Source organism: Cimex lectularius, unplaced genomic scaffold, assembly GCF_000648675.2.
Source record: "Cimex lectularius strain Harlan isolate CLEC.00 unplaced genomic scaffold, Clec_2.1 scaffold68, whole genome shotgun sequence".
In the NCBI taxonomy this organism is placed as follows: domain Eukaryota; kingdom Metazoa; phylum Arthropoda; class Insecta; order Hemiptera; family Cimicidae; genus Cimex; species Cimex lectularius.
The window spans coordinates 165,075-185,110 of NW_019392732.1; the positions used below are offsets into that span (position 1 = coordinate 165,075).

A 20,036-nucleotide genomic window follows, 5' to 3' on the forward strand; every position below is an offset into this window, starting at 1 on the left:
TTTTCTTTATCATGCCAACGTTTCGATCTTTATTGAGATCATCTTCAGGGCCTGGGATGTACAAACATTGTATAAATTTAACAAGTACATGTAGAATGTGGAAAAAATCAATTTATACAATTCAAAAAAATTGTTTATAATTAAAATTTTTTTTTCATTATATAAATTCAATTTTCCACATCCTACATGTATTTGTTAAATTTAAACAATGTTTGTAAATCCCAGGCCCTGAAGATGAACTCAGTAAAGATCGAAATATTGGCACGATAAAGAAAATGTTTTTCTGAAACCTACGTCACACCAGACCGCATCTCACAATCTCAGAATAATGATTAACTATTGATTTTCAAGCCTATCATATCACCTGAGGTATCGAACCAGGAAATTTATATGATAGCCTGGTCTATAATATCCTGGAACTGTATAAATTTTGTTTGAAGAGTCATCAAAGAAATCTTTTCGTGAAGTGATAATTTCGGAAAAGAAAAAGGTCGGCATCGGCCTCGGTGTTCTGAAAGAGTAATTATTTGCCGTTTTTCTTATGAGGGTGAGAGAGGGAGAGAGAGAAAGAAGGAAATTGAAGCGGGAGCACCGAACAGATGGGTTGCCGAGGGCATTGTCGGGATTTCAAAGGCGATTTGCACGGTCCACCTCCTGAAAAGTGAAATATATGGACGAGCCTGCGTCAGGGATATTAATGGGCCTGGAGAAGGTTAACAATAACTAGGCGTCAATAGTAAAGGCCGGCAGATTGATGACAGAGGACTATTATTAATAGTGTCCGGCGAGAGGGAAAATTGCTCCTGGGAGCCGCCGGGATCTTCCCTCGGCTCTCCTTAAGACAAAGACAAGTAGACCGTGGAGGAAAATTAGACGCGCCCTGAGCAGGAAACGGGACAAAGGGTTCATTTTCATTTTTCCGCGAGCTAACGATCGGAACCGATCCAGTTTTCAATCCGGGCCGGAAAAAAGAAGAGGGTTGTTACTTTATAAAATGTTTTTATCATAACCGACACCGGATACTCTGAGACAGGTAAGTTGTAACTCGAGTCAGATCAGCTGCCACTTCCGTCCAGGCAAAAACCCTTTCTAGTATACTATTACCGGGAATGGTATACGATGTCTTTTGATGACCGCTGTAACGGTGATGGAGAAATCGTGTAAGGGACTTATGACCGTACCTCGTAAGTGTTTTCACGCCCTGTCTCGATTTCTGGAGAAGCCGTGTTTTCCACTTGTACAATTAAACTAGCTTGTTATGGAAATAAAAGTGAATGCAGTGCTTTTTATAATAAAACTCACGATCTAGAATCATGACCGGCGAGTTCGAACAAAACCCTCTTCAACGAAGCACAAGAAATACAAAAATGAGTCGCATCTTGAATAGAATGATCTATGTAAATCAGGACACATAGTGAGGACCGCCCCTCCAAAACCGTTGCCCACCATTTCCAAACATTTTCGAAATTCAACTGCCCAGAAGAAAAAACAGTCCTGTAGTATGACCGAGTTTCAAGTAGGTCAAACTCTTCTCAAGTCAGTTGAGAGATCAAATATCGGTTACATCTGAAAAGTTTCAACCAAACAATACAACATAATGAATTCTAACAAATACTACACGAATGCTTTTTGGCATTAAACGGTAAAATAAATAAGTAATAAGTTTATTGTAAATTTATGAACATACGTATGGATGGTATATATTATATAATAATAACAATGAAAAACTTCACAACTTGCTTTTTCTATATATCCGATGTACAAACGGCTCAGTATATTTCACCATGTAAACATTATCGCTGGAAATAATGAATTTGTTCCACGTGAAAATAGTCAAATTTATTTAGAAATCGTGAGATGCGGTCTGGTGTGATGTAGGTTTCAGAAAAACATTTTCTTTATCGTGCCAACGTTTCGATCTTTATTGAGATCATCTTCAGGGCCTGGGATTTACAAACATTGTTTACACATAACAAACAATTACATTTTGGATGTGGAAAAGTGAATTTATACAATGTAAAATATATTTTTTTATATATATTCAAATACTTTGATTGAATATATAAAAATATATATTTTTCATTGTATAAATTCACTTTTCCACATACAAAATGTAATTGTTATATGTAAAGAATGTTTGTAAATCCCAGGCCCTGAAGATGATCTCAACAAAGATCGAAACGTGGCACGATAAAGAATATATTTTTCTGAAACCCACATCACACCAGACCGCATCTCACGATTTCTAAATAAATATCGATTAACGGTCACTAATCACCACATATAGTCAAATTGTTAAGATAAAACTGACAAATACAATACTCGTATAATGCCAAGCTGGATTGAGAAATTATTTTTTTTTAGAACGCTGCTCAAGCATTAAAAAACAAATGAGCTAAACCTGTTAATCTGGCGAAAGCAGTTAACGCCACGTGAGATTTGTAAAGACACATTTTAAATGTTTATCGAATAAACAAAAATTACAAAACATTACCGTGTGCACGAACTTAAAAACATTACTGCAAAAAATAAATCACATTAACTAATATTTTTCTTAAGCAAAATCGTAATTCTAAAAATGTTATTAACATAGGTGAATAAATATATAAGGTTTTGGAAGGAAACCGTGGCACCTGCTGGCCTTGAGGTGTTTCTTGTAATGTGCGGTGAATTATTACCGATGTCAAATGTAGAGGACAAACAGACAATTAATGTGGAAAGAAACCCAATGCAAATTAAAAATGATAGATATTTCATCAAGTCAACAATACTTAGTCGATCTGAAATTCTTTTATGCTCATAGTCTCAAAAACGTAGTATTTTTATTTTGGACGTCAACTGCTTTACATCAACGTTTTGCTACGAGTATCAGTTATAAGTTTATTTTAAACTATTCAACCAGCGTTTCAGGCTTTATGCGGACACGAAGGAGAATTAGAGCCCTAGTGGATTTACGATCCGGCAGGTCTCGCTTAATAGTGACTGCAATTGTAATAATTCACCCATAGCTGCCTATATTTAAAAATTATCGTTGTTCATTCTCTAACACCGTATCTTATTGGAAATGAATTTCATAAGTTCATACTTTGGTATTTCGTTCATAATGATCTTTTTCAATAGTATTATAATGAGAAACATTTAAATTAGGATATTCCAAATTAAATTAAACATATAATTCTATACGTAAGAAAAGAGACAATGTTAAATGTATCATGCGTAGTTAACAACAAATCAGTTTCTTAATTTAAAATAATTTTAATTCGCCTGATAATGCAATATTTTAAAAGAAATCGTGAGATGCGGTCTGGTGTGATGTAGGTTTCAGAAAAACATTTTCTTTATCTTGCCAACTTTCGATTTTTATTGAGCCCGGAAGATGATCTCAATAAAGATCGAAACGTTGGCAGAATAAAGAAAATGCTTTTCTGAAACCTACATCACACCAGACCGCATCTCACGATTTCTGAATAATTATATTTTAAAAATCTATTTTTTCATATGAAAAACAGTAAACTTTAAACTATAAGATATTTTTATTAAAAAAAAAAAAAAAAAAAAAGATTAAAGCCCTCGATTTTATAATGAATAATTGGTTAATTTCATAAAATATGTACAGTGAGATAAATAACGATTATTGTGTTCTGGAAATGATCAAAATTATATATCGTCACTTTGGAAGAAATAAGTCTTTATAATTAGTCGAAAAGAATAGAATTATTTAGCTATTCATTCAGGGTTTATTAATTTCAAAAGTAAATTAGTTGTTTTTTAAAGTTTTCTTTTGTCTTAAGCATTTTGAGGCGTGTTTACAAATCTAGGCAGGATATCATCTAAATATCTACCCACTATAAGTTTAGCCTTAAAAACAAATTATTAACCATGCATTATATTAACTTAGATTGTTGTTATATTATCACAATACGTAAAATATAAGAGAAAAGATATAGAAATATATTTTATGTTATAGGTACTGAGTTATTGTAGCACTTCGTTAACATTTTGGCGGGATATTTCCATGCAAATGTTGAATATTTTTTAAAAGAGTACTAAAACATATGAGTATTACCATAGAATATACTATTTTTCTTGTAATCGTTTACTGTTTTTTTAAAAGCTAGTTCAAAATTGTACTATACATTTTGTTTTATTTTAATAATCTTTTCATTTAGGTTTCTTATCAAATATGAATAGATTATTGTAGATTATTTTTCTTTGGCAGTATATAAACATAAGTTAGATACGGAGAAAATAAAAATAAAAAGGTGATAACCTGGCGGGAGGTTTATACACACGGGGGTTGATTTTTGATAAGCGGCCGGACCCGGCCAGGGGGCATTCGGGGTGATTCCTTGGCTAAGATAAACGACGGAAACGGTTCCTACCTTCGAATCGGTGGCGGCGGGCTGTCGGCAAATAGCTGGCGTACACTCCGTACTTGGGTCCACAGAGTTCGGTGAGTGACTGAATGGCAGGAGGGTTGTAAAGCATCCCTTGAAGCGCACGCACCCTGGCAAGAGACGTGGAGGGGATGCTTCCTCATTCATTCTCAATTTTCCAAACGGCGTTTACACATTCAACTGCGATTCGCGAATACGGAGGCCGCATTCTCCTCCGTAAACGGCAGGTTGACGAGAAAACGTGGCAAAAATCGGTGATCATCAACTGTCAGTAGGTGCCTCACAAAGTTACAAACAAACTTACATCTGTTTGTCCTGACTATTAAGTCCATCAAATAAAACTAGGATTTAAAGTTTTCAATTCTTTTGAAAGAAGAAATAACATTAAAATAATTAAAAAACAACTTCATCACATATTTATTATATTTAAATTGTATATCACTACTAAGGTTAAATTAATTTTTTCAAATATGATTGGTGAACTATGCAATATGTTTTTTCTGGGTTCATCGAGCCTCGAGACTACATTCGGTTTATACTTAAAATTAAAATAAATTTATCATAGTATGAGTAGTGTTAGAGTCTTGCCTTCTTCTAATGAGTCTGGGGATGTTTAAGCCAAATTAAATAAAAGGAAAAAATAGAAGAGCTTAGATTATCGCAATATAAATAAAGACATACTTAATAATTATAAAAAATAAGCACAACTTTTTAGTGGAAATCCACCATCCATTTAATAAATACAAACAGACTGAAGGTTTCATCAAACTCATTAGATTTCAATTAATTAATCTTTATATAAGGCATTGGGGGATTCGAACCCACGACCTTCGGCTAAATGCGCCGCTGCTCTACCACTTGAGCTATCGTGACTTCAATCCACTCCGAAGCCGAAGTTCGTGGGTTCGAATCCCGCTCGTGACACTGACTTTTTTATCTCAACCAAAGCCTCACATAAAGTTTAATCAAACATTCAAAGCGGACTGCTGGTGGCTTTTCGCTGGCGAGTCGGTGACTGATCGCCATTCGATTAGTGCGCTGGGTCTGTACACTGTACGCCCTTGTATTTTAAGAACGCATATTGGCCTTATATTATCGTCAGCGAGGAAAAAAGGCAGCAAAAAAATAATAATTGAAAAATAAAATTCCTTGCCCAATTAAAAAGTTAAATAGATTGAAAAGAGGCAACAAACTCGTAGTAAAGTTTCAGTGAATGGGTTGAGTAAAATTGAGTGGGAAAATGGGGGTGGAAGGTAGATCATTGTCACCATCCCCCATCCCCTATCCACACCTACATGATCCCTTTTGTGCCCCGGACAAACCTCAATTAAGTCTATTGTCCGCACAGGTTTACAGCAAGTATGCTTTCCCAATGTTGGAACAATCTGTCACGGCTCATTTAATGTCTTGGCCACGGCGTGGATGGCTTAGGGTTAGCACAAAATTGTTTATAAATGAGAAAAATAATTTTAATGCACTTATATTATACTTGTGATAATGCCATACTAAAAGAATATTTTTATATTTTCTAGCTATTGGTTAAATTCATAAAAGAATTTATGAATGAATGAAATAATTTCCTAATTCACAATTAATTATAATGAAAAAATTTCCTATTCAATTTTTTATATTAAAAAAATGCAAATGCTCCCTCAGTCTTGCTACACTAATTTAATGGGTTATTTAAAAAGCTTTACACATACAAACACACTGTTTAAAATAATTGTTACTTTTGATGAAAAGTAACTGATAAAGAGTTCTCTACTTTCTCCCAACCCAACCAAGTATTCTATATATTGCACATCTATACAAGGTGAGAACCACTCGATTCATTTAGGAGGAAAAGTAATAAAAACATGGAAGGATATTCGAAATAAATCTACTATTCAGAGAGGGAGGACTCAATTCGAAGAGGTACAGAAGCAATATCCTGGGGTGCTAGGTCTGCGAAAGACCAGTCAATTGACTTGAAACGAATATTTTAAACGAAACGTACAATAGACAACATGCGGACCTGACGTAAGTTTCAATTAAGTCTCATTTAAAATTTGAACTTAATTTATAATCATGTGCTGATCCGGCTGGGTGGTCAGCTCAATGAAGTCGACTACGATATTGTACACATAAACAAGAAAAATATAATAAAAAAGTACGAAGTACAATAAAGGGACAATGGTCGCTTACGACAATATGAGAATGTTTTTGAATGAGAACGTCTAACAGCCTACAACTTTATAGGTTAGGTGATGTATCTATTATGAATGAAAGTATAAGGACAGGTCAGATAAGAAACAACACAACATCAATAACAAAAGAAATTTATTGGTCTGATTTAATTAACGCGTATTTAAGAATAAAAATACGTATCAACAAAAAACAGCTGTTAAATTCATGGCTGCCATGTCGGTTACCTTCGCCCTAACGGATAGCAATGTGACCACATTTTCGACCTAACAACTAACCCGTTACAGTTCGTGGTGCAATTAACATTTTTCAATTCATTAATATTTGTGAAAGGTGTTGGTCGAAAGGTTGGGTTGAGATGGCAAGTTGGTGTCCGAGCGGATCTAAGTCACGATAGCTCAAGTGGTAGAGCAGCGGCGTATCAAGCCGAAGATCGTGGGTTCGAATCCCGCTCGTGACACTGACTTTTTTATCTCGACCAATACCTTTCATAAATATTAATTAATTGAAAAATGTTAATTGGTCAATCGGACCACGAACTGTAATGTATTTAATAATTAAATTGAAGTACATCTTGACGAAACTCTCCGTGGCCATTTCATTTGTCGCCGGGAGTCAGATAGATTACACGGCTTTTGAAGAAGGGCAAAAAGGAGGGAAATTCGAGAGGTGAGGTTGAGATGGCAAGTTGGTGTCCGAGCGGATCGAAGTCACGATAGCTCAAGTGGTAAAGCAGCGGCGTATTTAGCCGAAGATCGTGGGTTCGAATCCCACTCGTGACATTGACTTTTTTATCTCGACCAATACCTTTCATAAATATTAACATCATTGGCCGTTGCCTGTTAGATCGAGCAATGTTAACTAGCCGATTTTTACAGGTCTACGTCATCATTTTTCTCATTGTAGCAGGACATAACAGGGTTAACACGAAGATCGTGAATACCCCTATAGTTATACACTTTTCACCTTCATTTAGAGTTAGATTTTTATACAAATTTAGTGAAAGTAGGGGATCCCAGGCGAAGAAACAATACAAGTGTCGCCCCCCTTTTCCACTCTCGGCCAGGGGTGAATTTTATGCCGGGCGCATCCCCCTCGTATCAGAAAAGGAGCATGTCAAGAGATATTTTACGATTTAGCAATCGATATTCAAAAGTTTGTGCTGAATAATCCGAAACGGCCATGTCCTCGTTTGTCCGGCATTCATCCCTGGGGATGAACATTTAACACGCGTTTAAAAATATCGGGACAGCTGCGTAGATATTAGGAGGGATATTGAATGGCGAAAAAATATCGGAGCTCCGTGTCCGTAGCGGCAAGGGAGGTAGCTGGAGAAAGACAGCAGATGCGACATAACTCAGTCAAACTTGACGTCTCACACAACTGCTCCGCCCCATTAAAGTTATTAATTACGATACCCTTACCTCTCACTCTCTCTTCCTCCCCCTTCTTTTGTCCTCTTCTCTATCGCTCTTTTCAAGATTAATGCGGGGCCAATGTTTAACAGTGTTATTTATGACAGTAGGAGCCAGCGATTAAATGTGTCGTATCGGCAGTCGTATGACGAACCACCGGCCCACCCCGGCAATAAATCAGCCTACTGATTCTCAAATCGGCCCTTCCCTTTTACTATATACAATTCTCAACTTCCCTTCAGTCTGATAAAAAAAATAATAATACAGCGCGAAAAAATTTGTCGAAATTTTCTCCTTTTTTCAAGAAAAATAATACTTATATAAATCACAAGTATCACTAGAACATTAATAATCTGTATAATAATATGACACGAATTAATCAGTAAATCAATCTTATCAAAATCTTCACAATAACTAATATAATAAATGATATAATCACATAATACAAATAATTTATCCGTGCACATAAAAATATCTTTATTTAATATAATTTTTGAATGATATCATATTAGCGCACAAGAGTACGTATATATATCATGTATGACCAAAACCTTTGGGGGAGGGTACGGAGCAGAAATTCTAGGGCGACGGTGGGAATCGAACCCACGACCGCGAATCTACTAACCTGACTACAGAGTCTATAGCGTCTGACACGCAAACTACTACAGCACAGCTGCCGTTGTCTCCCCCTGACATCTTACAATACGATTCCATCTCATTTTTTATTTACTTTTATGAATTCACAAATTAAAAAAAATTAAAGTTATTAGTTTGTTAACCGCCAGAACTCGTTCTGGATGTTTTCCATTAGAGGCTTTTCCTGTATCGTTTACAAAAAGTTAGTTAAAAAGTATGTATAATTAATAACAACGTGTGTGGTGATTAGTGACCGTTAATCGATAATTATTCAGAAATCGTGAGATGCGGTCTGGTGTGACGTAGGTTTTAGAAAAACATTTTCTTTACCGTGCCAACGTTTCGATCTTTAAATTCACTAATTTCATGGTCCGCTTGACCAATTAATATATTATAATTACATAATTAAGGTTTTTAGTTGAGATGAAAAAAATTAATGGCACGAGCGGGATTCGAACCCACGATCTTTGGCTAGATACGCCGCTGCTCTACCACCTGAGCTATCGTGACCTCGGGAAAACTCATAAGGTGGGGTTGAGATGGGAAGTTGATGTCCGAGTGGATCGAGGACACGATAGCTCAGGTGGTAGAGCAGCGGAGTTTCGATCTTTATTGAGATCATCTCCAGGGCTTTAAATCAAAGTATTTCTACTCACTCAGAGAAAAACCCTTTGAGTGGGTAGAAATACTTTGATTGAATATATTAAAAAAAATATATTTTGCATTGTATAAATTCTCTTTTTTCCACATCCTACATTTATTTGTTAAATGTAAACAATGTTTGTAAATCCCACGCCCTGAAGATGATCTCAATAAAGATCGAAACGTTGGCACGATAAAGAAAATGTTTTTCTGAAACCTACGTCACACCAGACCATATTTCACGAGAATAATTATTAATAACAACGTTAACCACAAAAAAAAACCTATTTTTCTTTTAAAATATAAATAATTAAATATGTATATAAGACTACCCAATAAGCTACAAGATCGATAGAATGACGAAAATTGTCTTAACAGTCAGGTATGTGACTGTCGGCGTTGGTGGTTGGTGTCCTTGTGTTAGTCGTAAGGTTATTTATTTATAATCTTTTAATTTCATATATTATTAGTACGTCTTGATAATTTGTAAGGTTGAAAATCTAGAAATGTACAAGAACGAAGATTCAGAGGATGGAACGAGTAGGAAATAGGTATTCCCGGATAAAGTGTGATTCGAAACAAAGCCGGGCTTTTATTAAACATTACCAGGGAACAGGAGAACAAATGGTGCACAAGTTAGGAAGTATGAAGAATGCAAATACGGACCGACTCGACTCGAGAAGAAGGAACATTAGGAGAAATCCCGTAATAACCATTTTGTATCATTAACAGAAGAGGGGAGGTGTAAATAATAAAATGTGATGAGCCCCAGTCCCTCTGTCCTTATACCATAAAAACAAAGGGGATTATGTGGGAGAGTTTCCCTCTGGGGTATAATTCGGCAGTAAACCATGTCAAGCCTACCCAACGGAGGCGGCGGAATTGAGCGCTATCCTTCAAAAAATATTTTATACCGGGGTTGGGTGTCAGGCTCCGGGGTTATAATATGCCCCCGTAGTCTGATTTATTGGGCAATAAAGTATTATAATTAAAGGGTGGTATGGGGGTGGAGTGTCACTCGCCGAGCTCTATATCTATAAATCTAGGTTGGCCGCCTCCAAGGAAACACCTCTCTAAATCAACCAAGGGATGACCTACCCCGATCTCCTCAAATGGTGTTTTTACTTTTAATTCTTTAAGTAAACTGCCACCACCCCAATCAGCTGTTTCTAACCTAAACATTTTAAAAATCCAATTAAAATAAAAACCAACAACAATGCAATAGTAGGACAACAGAATCCATACCTTTTCCTTTTTTAACCAACCAACTGCTAAACGTTTGGTATTTAAAAAACGCAAGAGAGTGTAGCAAAATAAACGACTTTAAAGACTTAGCTAGTTTAGTGCCCATTGTAAAAGATTAAAAAATTAATGTTTTGAATCGTTAAGAATATATCCTCCAATTAGCGGGCAAACCAGGCGGCTCAATAAATGTAGGATTTCCATTGTAACAGAAGAAAAATGCACAGCTTCTACAAACCAATTCAAACTAAAGCGAAATGTTCAGAGAACTCTAGCGAAAGATTATCCTTAAATCGTAAGTCAACATAAAATTTTTTTTTCAAGTTGCAATTTCAGCTGAATAATGTTCTTTGGTCTGGTCACGTTATGCAATATGTTAAGCAAGGAGCGTATAAGGAATTTTTTTGTTTTCATTTTGAAGTTTATAACTTTCCAAGATGGCAGGAAATAAACATGAATTGACTGCCTGACACATTGCCCTCTCGGCGCAGGGCTGCCTGGCGAGAAATAATTTAAGGGAGGAAAAGACTGCGACGGTTTATTTTCTGAAGAGCCGGTGGCTAGGGAGGACAACAAGGCTTTAAATCTTGTCCGGCTCCGCTTTTGAGGTGATTAAAAAGGCGGAATCGCCACGGACATAAATAGCCTGTCATAAATTGGTCAGGACGCGATTGACGTCCTCGTGTCATTCGTTATAAGGAAGATTGCGTAACTGAGACCGGGATCGGGATACGCGATAAACAGTAATTTAATAGGGGGGATTGCAACAATTTTTATGCTCCGAGCCCCTTTGCCCGTAAATCATCCTTTTGTCCTCTTTAACGTCTGCGCTTTCCTCGAGCATAAAAGTGTAACATTTGGCATGGGAAGCCGGCCGAACGCGTTCGGTTTTTATGTATTTATTTCGCAAAGTGAGGAGATGTCTTATTTATGGATTTTTATTATCGTTATTTGATTCTGCGGCGATATTTGAAAATGCCATTGTGAGCGAAGTACCCGACAGCTTTACCGACCGATGTAATATTCGAATTCTCGACAAAAAGTCGTATATTGCACGAAGGCGAATCAAAATAATTAAGAAGCCTATTCAGACGTTTTATGTGAATGCTTTTTTTCCCCAATCTGAATCCCTTTCTCGATTATGTATATATACGTCAATCAGCCATCAGAATAAAACAAACGTACATTACAGTTATAGGTACAATTTATGCTCGGGTAATTTATAATTATTTACTAACACATTATCTGATAGGCAGGCAAGGTATATATTACACACAATATTCAATTTTCTTATACAATAAAAACAATTAATACCCACATAGATTTAAAAGACAAATAAATACTTAACGTTAATAAATATCAACCAAAGGGGCGTCGGTGGGCTCGACGAAAGGCGTTGATAAGCGCCCACAATGTAAGGCAAAGGTCCCGGGTTCAAATACCAGGACCGCGGAATAAACGTATTTTTACATATGACATGCTTTCAAGTTTTTTCCAAAATCGCCGGCACATTGAGGGTTCATATCAATTCGAAGTTGAAATACGTCGAAAAATAAATAATAATAATATTTACTTTTTGAAAGTAAAATACTTGGGTCCTTACAATAATTACATCAAATTTTTAATATGAAAATTTCACTTTAAATAAGATTAATCCTTACACGCTAGCGGTCATAATTGACCTATTTAGTTATTTCAATTAATTAAACTTTTCATCTAAGGACTTGGTTGAGAAAAAGTGTCACGAGCGGGATTCGAACCCACGACCTTCGGCTCGTGGCTATAAATAAATAAGATATTCCTCTTTTAATGAATTACTATCGATTCTTTTAACGTCCCGCTATAGGTTCATACTTTATAAGCACAAGTATGAATAAGCTAATACATCAATAATAGCAGAATTACAACCTTCCCAATCACTAACAACGGATAATAAATCGTTCTAGGCGCCTACTAAAAACGTTATCACAAAGTATCTAGCTCCTTCAACAATTTTTTCGCTTTCTGACGTTCATTATACCATATAACATCTCAAATCAAAGAAAGCAGAACGTAATGACCTTATTACGCCCAAAATCCTTCAATACCTCCGCAAAAAGGCCATTTTTTAAGCACTCTTATATCCGAAAAAGCGTATTACCTAGATGAATATGAATACGATCCATTTTGGGAAATGTTTTAGAAAAGCTTCTATGAAAAGGTATTCTCCTGGGTCATTGATTTCAACCTTAATATTATAATGATATATAAAAAATCAGAGATAAGGTGAATTTGAAAGAAAGAAATACATTCAGTTTTGGGTGAATGGAAATATCTGCCTACAATATTAAAAATTATGTTTAGTGACCGTTAGTTAACGATTATTTTGAGATCGTCAGATGCGGTCTGGTGTGACGTACATTTTAGAAAAGCATTTTCTTTATCGTGCCAACGTTTCGATCTTTATTGAGATCGTCTTCATCGCCAGTGAGATATTGACACTCTCAACACGACACACAAGAATGACAGGACGGAAGGATTCGAACCCAGAACCTCTAGCGAGCCAGTTACAAGCCGGACTACTCGGCCATCATAGTTCCCCAATATGATCCCCCCCCCATGATTGTGGGGCCTTCTTTTTAATTTACCAATAACCGGCGACTTGTAAAAGAGATGGTATGAGGATCAGTCATGCGCGTTTCTTTTTTTTAGTACCTTTAAAAAACGTATGTTTACAAACAAGCTCTTAATTTCTCATTTCTCTCTCTCTCTCTCTCTTTATATATATATAAAGAGAGAGAGAGAGAGAGAGAGAGAGAGAGAGAGAAAGAGAGAGAGAGAGAAATGAGAAATTAAGAGCTTGTTTGTAAACATATATACATATATAAACACACACACACACACACACACATATATATATATATATATAAATATATTTTCTCAATTCTCACGGGAACTACCGGGGTTCCGGAAATTTCGAAAAAAAAAACATTTGCAAGCACTCTGGGACCGACATCCCGTTGACGTTAGGGCTGTAAGATCAGCTGACTGGAATCGTATAGTTCGCATTGTATCTTGGCATTTTGTTAGTTGTTGAATGTTTTTGGTAATATAGTAACTTTTAGTTCTGTTTTCTATTTAATGAAATCATCTGTGGAAATCATTATGCTGATTTAATAAAGATTTTGTGGTGAAGTTGTGATTTCTTGGAACGACGTGTTTTTCAGGTAAGTAACCTAACTCTTCATCACCTGCGCGAGCAGCCCGTTAGTGTACTGTGCTATTTTCTGTGGAATAATTAGCAATCATCTCTACTTGTAAACAAATTGTGTGTCATTTTTTCTTTTTTGTTTATGAAAGGTTAAAAGAAAGAACATGCCAAACAATTAGCAAATGTGACCAAAAGAGCCGACGATGGAAAGCATCTCCACATCGCTCTCGTTCTGCAGAAACGCCTATAAGAACAAATATCCCCCCACTACCAAAATTTACCACACCAATAGGAGAAATTCGTTCATTAGAAGCCAATGGCCAACAACATAAACGGACATGCTCCGACCCAGCACTACCGACAAATACAGACTGCTGCTCCTCTAGGAGTTCTTATTCCTAACACGTTTGCTGCTCTGTCAGTAACAAATGACCATGAAATGAACGAGTGAACTCGAAAACGGCCAACCACATTTGACTGCAACATAGCTAACTACGTCCAGCTCTGTGAGGACCTAACACTAAGTGTAGCACGAAACAAAGATACATACCGTCGCAAACTGTTGACAAGTCAGGCCACTATCTGTCAGAAAAGAACGCATAGGACGGTACGTACCAGCTCAAACAGGACAAAGCTTTCCTACTGATTCGAATTATAATATTCTGCACTCGCCTTGCTCGGCTAATTGCTAATTTCCTTGTACGCTTCAAAGTGCACAAATAAACGTGAAGTAGCCGAGCTCAAAACATCCAGACATTCGGGAATAAATTGTACTACGGAGATCAACCGTAATAATCAATCAACACTGACATTTATTACAATTAATTAAGGTTTTTAGTTGAAATGAAAAAAGTTAATGGCACGAGCGGGATTCGAACCCACGACCTTCGGCTAGATACGCCGCTGCTCTACCACCTGAGCTATCAAGACCTCGATCCACTCGGGCATGAACTTCCCATCTTAACCCCACCTTATGAGTTTTCCTCCTTTTTGCCATTTTTCCAATTCAATTTTTTCATCTCAACTAAAAATCTTAATTAATAGTAATGATTTAATTGGTCAAGCGGACCACGAAATTAGTGAATTTAAAGAACTGACATTTATTTTTCAATAATAAACGATTTCTAACTAGTAAGGATGTATTAATGAAAGAAACATCATAGCGTTGTTTCTGTCGATTAAGAATGGATTGGCCCAACATAATAATCTTGGAGTTCCTCGATCTGTTCCAAGCTGCCATAATTTTGAAAGCTTCTCTACCGAATCACAAAAATCGGAAAGTCGTTGTCGATGCGAGGAAAGAGATCGAAAATAAGATGGGGCAAACTCTGTGACTGAGGTGGCCACTACACAAAAGAGTAACCGCACCTGCGGCAGTGAAAATTTCACTGGTGTCCATCACGATTGGTAGTAAGTTTAGGACGCGCACGGCATTTTGTAAATACCTATTCGCTGTTTCCGCAACAACTGGCTGGTTATACAAACTGAATGTACACATAGGCACTCTATTTGGCGAATGCCAAGTCGAGCATCTCGAGACTTGGGAAATGTTCGGCAGCAATAGGCATTCCGCGAATACCGAGTATAAAAGTACACCCAATAAGAGATATTTTTAACTTCATTTCCTTGTGCACAATTTTAACAACATGCATCATTACTGATAATTAATTCTAATTAGTACTACTTGTAATGAATCATTTTTACCGTTTGCTTTCGTAAATACATTTTACTATACCTCGATTATGATAACTATTGACCAATACCTACTGATAACTGTTTCGAGTTTTTCGAAAAGAACCTCGTAACCATGTATCAAAGCCGATCAATGGTTAACGTTGATATGCACAATTGTTTGCGAAAAAGGGGCCGGGGTCGGGAACAAATTTTGATAGTGATCACATAAACAAGGGCAGGCCGTCCGGACAGACTCCTCGGACAAATTTAAACAGGAGGGGTTGGATAAGAGACGGGATCGGTTTGTAGATTGATAAGCCGGGGAGCTTCATTTCCGCTAGGTCCGGCCCCAATATCCCACGGGATTATTTGGACAAGAATCCTGGCAGTGTATTACCAGGGAACAACCCCAGCCTCATTGCATATTCAGCGATGGGACCCTCACTCGCGGATCCAGACCCCTTCCACAACACTCCAGGAACTAAAACGATGGAAATAGAAAACTCATACTTTTTCTTTGTTATCATGTCGTCATAGAAGAAAAACATTGTTAGGGTCCATTACATGGCGTGACGAAGTCATATTTAAAATTAAAAAGTAAATTAATAAAATAAAATTAAAATCTAATCCTTCCACAACTGGAAATTTTAAAAGTGACAAATTATTTTTTTTAATTATAAAAAATTTGATTATCGTCACTTATTAATACACCTTTCCTTTTCATATGGATGTTCATTGATCGCGTTGGTCAGCTTGATCCGTTCAGTCAACTTTTGGTCCTTTTCAGACGATACAACTAGCTACGACATCATTCAACTTTAACAAGACAACTGCACTAAGCAAAATGTTTTGACAAAAACTTCAACAGACAACAGACTCTTAATTTCTAATTTACAAATAACAAGCAAGACGTGTGCGTCGGTGGCCGCAACGGTTTAGACGTTGTCACGGCGCTCATCACTCTAAGGTAAAGGTCCCGGGTTCGAATCCAGCGGCCCTGCATTCGAAACGGACATACTTATAAATGGGCTTTTTTTTTCAAAAACACCGGCATCCCGGGGATTGATATAACCTCTGCTGTTGCGAACCCACGTAAAAAAAATAAAAAAACAAGCAAATCATAAAAATACATTTGCATTTTGTATTTAATGGGTAGTGATTAGTGACCAATAATCGATGATTATTCAGAAATCGTGACATGCGGTGTGGTGTGATGTAGGTTTCAGAAATACATTTTCTTTATCGTGCCAACGTTTCGATCTTTATTGAGATCATCTTCAGGGCCTGGGATTTACAAATAAATTTTAACAAATACATGTAGGATGTGGAAAAAAGTGAATTTATACAATAAATTTTTTATATTAAATAAAAGTATTTCTATTGCTTTGAAGATGATCTCAATAAAGATCGAAATGTTGGCACGATAAAGAAAATGTTTTCTGAAACCTACATCCCACCAGACCGCATCTCACGATTTTTGTATTTAAGTTTATCCCGAGGAAAACAAAATTATTGGCGAAATTACAGAAGCACATCGAGAAAAGAAGCACAATTTTCTGTCAGAAATCATTTTTTATTTTTGTGATGAGCGCGGTGGCAATGCTTCGCTACCGTTGCGGCCAGCGACACTCCACCAGAAATCTTTAGAGGATGATTAAACATAGAAAACTACAACCGATTTAAATATAATGTGGATAAAATTTAAAAACAAGAAAAGTGTTAATCTGTAATATTTCTATTTTAGTTAATACGGTGAAATATGACTCCTAAATATATTTATTAATTTTTTATTTTATTTCATTTTTATGCTTAGATTATTTGGAGATGATGGCGCTAAAGATGATCTCTATAAAGATCGAAACGTTGGCATGCAAAGAAAATGTTTTTCTAAAACCTACTTCTCACCAGACCACACCTCACGATCTCCAAATAATCATTGGCTAACGGTCACTAAACACCACACATTTATGCTTATATGTCATTTAACATAGGTTCGGAGGTTTGCATAATCATACCATACATAAGTTTAGAAGTTTATCGTTTCCATTAGAAGGGTATGATGTAAGGATCGTAGTAATGTGTTTTTGAGGTTTAAAATGTAGGATTGGTGCGCAACTTGGGGTCAAGTCGAAGAAGGGTGGGTTGTCCGGGGGAGAAAATTAGTGATTAACACTTAGGACAAATATCCCCCGAGGGAGATTGAAAGATGCTTTGAACTCAGTTGCAGGAGCCTACTAAAAGGGAGCATTCGGAAAGAGAAAAGGCGAGGGTTGGACCTGATTGCTATCAAGGGTCAAGAGAGTTTGTATTATTAAGGGCAGAGCTTTCTAGACCAGGTGACGCTGTACATTCATAGACTTAAGCCCGTAAGCCACCTTTATAATTCACTTCCCAACCCCATCAGCACTGCATGGAATTGAAACAAACGGCCTCTTGTGCACTTTCCAAGATGGAAAGTTTCGAACGTACCGCTGCTTGAGACTTCTACTAAAATAGTTACAATAAGCGATTTGGTATGGCCAGTGAAAGTGTTCGCCGTTTAAATCATTTATGACAATCAGAAATCAGGTATATAAAGGCCATCAGAAATTTGAAAAAATAAGCACAGAATAAAATATTGTTACGTAGTCATATTAATAAGAGCAGCCAATATAAATTAAGAGTACTTTGAAACAATAAACATTTGTTTTTGAGTAACGAAAAAGCTGAATTGAACAGTTTCTTCAATATGTGTTAATACAAATTGGGGCTTTTGACAAGACAGTTATTTCGATCCAATATCAATACCAAATCAAGTCAATGTTGAGACGGAACATCAGATGATCAGTAAAGCAAAGAACACATTAAAGCAAGGAACTCACTTTCCCGATGCAACGCTATGCTACGCTACTCGACGCCTTGCCACGTTTTGGTAGGGTGTGCACATCTATGCGAAGTCAAGCGTACGCCACGTACCGTCACACAGCGTGTATCACAAATCAGGGTCACAATCGCAACGCTTCTTTTGTTCTTGCATTATTTTGAGCAAAACCATGAAATAAATTGTTAGTTAAATTTTATGAGCAGAACCATGTAATAAATATTGTTAGTTAAATTTAATTGTTTTAAATAAAGTTATTCCGGTGTTTTGATACATTTTCTGCCTAACCATCATAATTAAATAATTTTTATACAAACTCAAGAATTTTTGATCTCGTTTAATTTGGTTTACATTAAAATAGGAATGTGGTAATTGACATAACAACAAAATTACATATACTTAGTTTGAATAAATTACAAAAAATGTGAGTGTCCTGTTCTGAAGCTGCTCGACGAAAATATCATTTTATGAGCAAAACCATGAAATAAATTGTTAGTTAACTTTTACGAGCAAAACCGTGTAATAAATTGTTAGTTAAATTCATTATATCAAAAAATGGTATTCCGGTGTTTTGATCAATTTTCTATCAAACCATTAAAATTATTATTTTTTAGAATGAAAACTCATAAATTTTTGATGTCGGTTAATTCGGTTTATATTAAAATAAGTATGTTGTAATTAATATAATAACAGTAATATATGTAGTTTGAATAAAAATATGAGTGCCGGTCCTTTTGTCTTTGGCTGTACTCGATGCGATCCGACGAAAATCTGGACAGTGGGGATCGCAGAGCGTAGAGTAGGGTAGCGTTGCGTAGCATCGGGCACATGTGCACGGGGTAATACAACCTTATGGAAAAATGAAATTTGGACTTGCGTCGGGTAGCGTCGCATAGCGCTGCATCGGGTGTGTTCCCGGCTTAACCCGATGCAGCGCAACGCCACTCTACGCTGTGCAAAATCAAAAGAACCGGACACTCATATTTGTTGTTTTTTATTTCAAACTATATGTATTTTTGTCGTAATAATAATTACAAGATGCTTATTTTTATTAATTAAACCATTAATTATATTATAATTATAAATTAATAAAAATGATTTAATTATGTCTGGATTGACAGAAACCGGAAAACCATTTAGTGATAGAATGAATTTAACTAATTATTCAATTGGCAGAATATCGAATGATGAAGCCTCAAAAAAAAAATTAACAAACAATTAATTATCAGGTTTTGCTCGTAATAAAGCATTAAGAGCAAAACTAGGTAAACAAAATTGTTACTTAAATTTGACTCATTCACTAAATGATTTTCATGTGTTTTGGTGAATTTTATTTCAAACCATCGTAATAAAATATTTTGATTAAACTCATGAATTTCTGATCATGTTGGATTTGACTTACATTTACATAAATATGTTGTAATAATTATAACGATAAAAATACATATAGTTTCAAATAAACAAAAAAATACGTCAGGTTTTTTGTCTTTGAGGGCATATATATTATACATGGTAAATGGTATACAATACTTGGTATATATTAATTTGTTTAATTTTTCGGATATGTTCCTTTGTTGCTCCACACAGATAATCAAATTAATGTATCGTTATCGGAAAGTTCAAAATACTGAAACGATTATTTGGAGATCGTGAGATGCGGTCTGGTGTGATGTAGGTTTCAGAAAAACATTTTCTTTATCGTGCCAACGTTTCGATCTTTATTAAGATCATCTTCAGGGCTGAAACACTGAATCGTTTAGCATTTTCGTCCTTTTCTTATATACAAATGAACGTAT

General features: G+C 36.0%; 1 protein-coding gene across 2 annotated transcripts in view; it reads right to left on the minus strand.

The window, feature by feature from the left end:
- LOC106661440 (protein tiptop-like) overlaps positions 1-20,036 on the minus strand; it is a 229,509-nt gene that overhangs the window by 27,097 nt on the left and 182,376 nt on the right. The window contains exon 1 of one of the 2 annotated variants that reach the window (XM_014384836.2): positions 4,383-4,749. The exons of the other annotated variant lie outside the window; for it this stretch is intronic. Coding sequence (XP_014240322.2) covers positions 4,383-4,488 — 106 coding nt within the window. The 5' untranslated portion in view covers positions 4,489-4,749. Of the gene's footprint in view, positions 1-4,382; positions 4,750-20,036 lie in introns of those variants that run through there. 2 annotated transcript variants of the gene reach the window in all.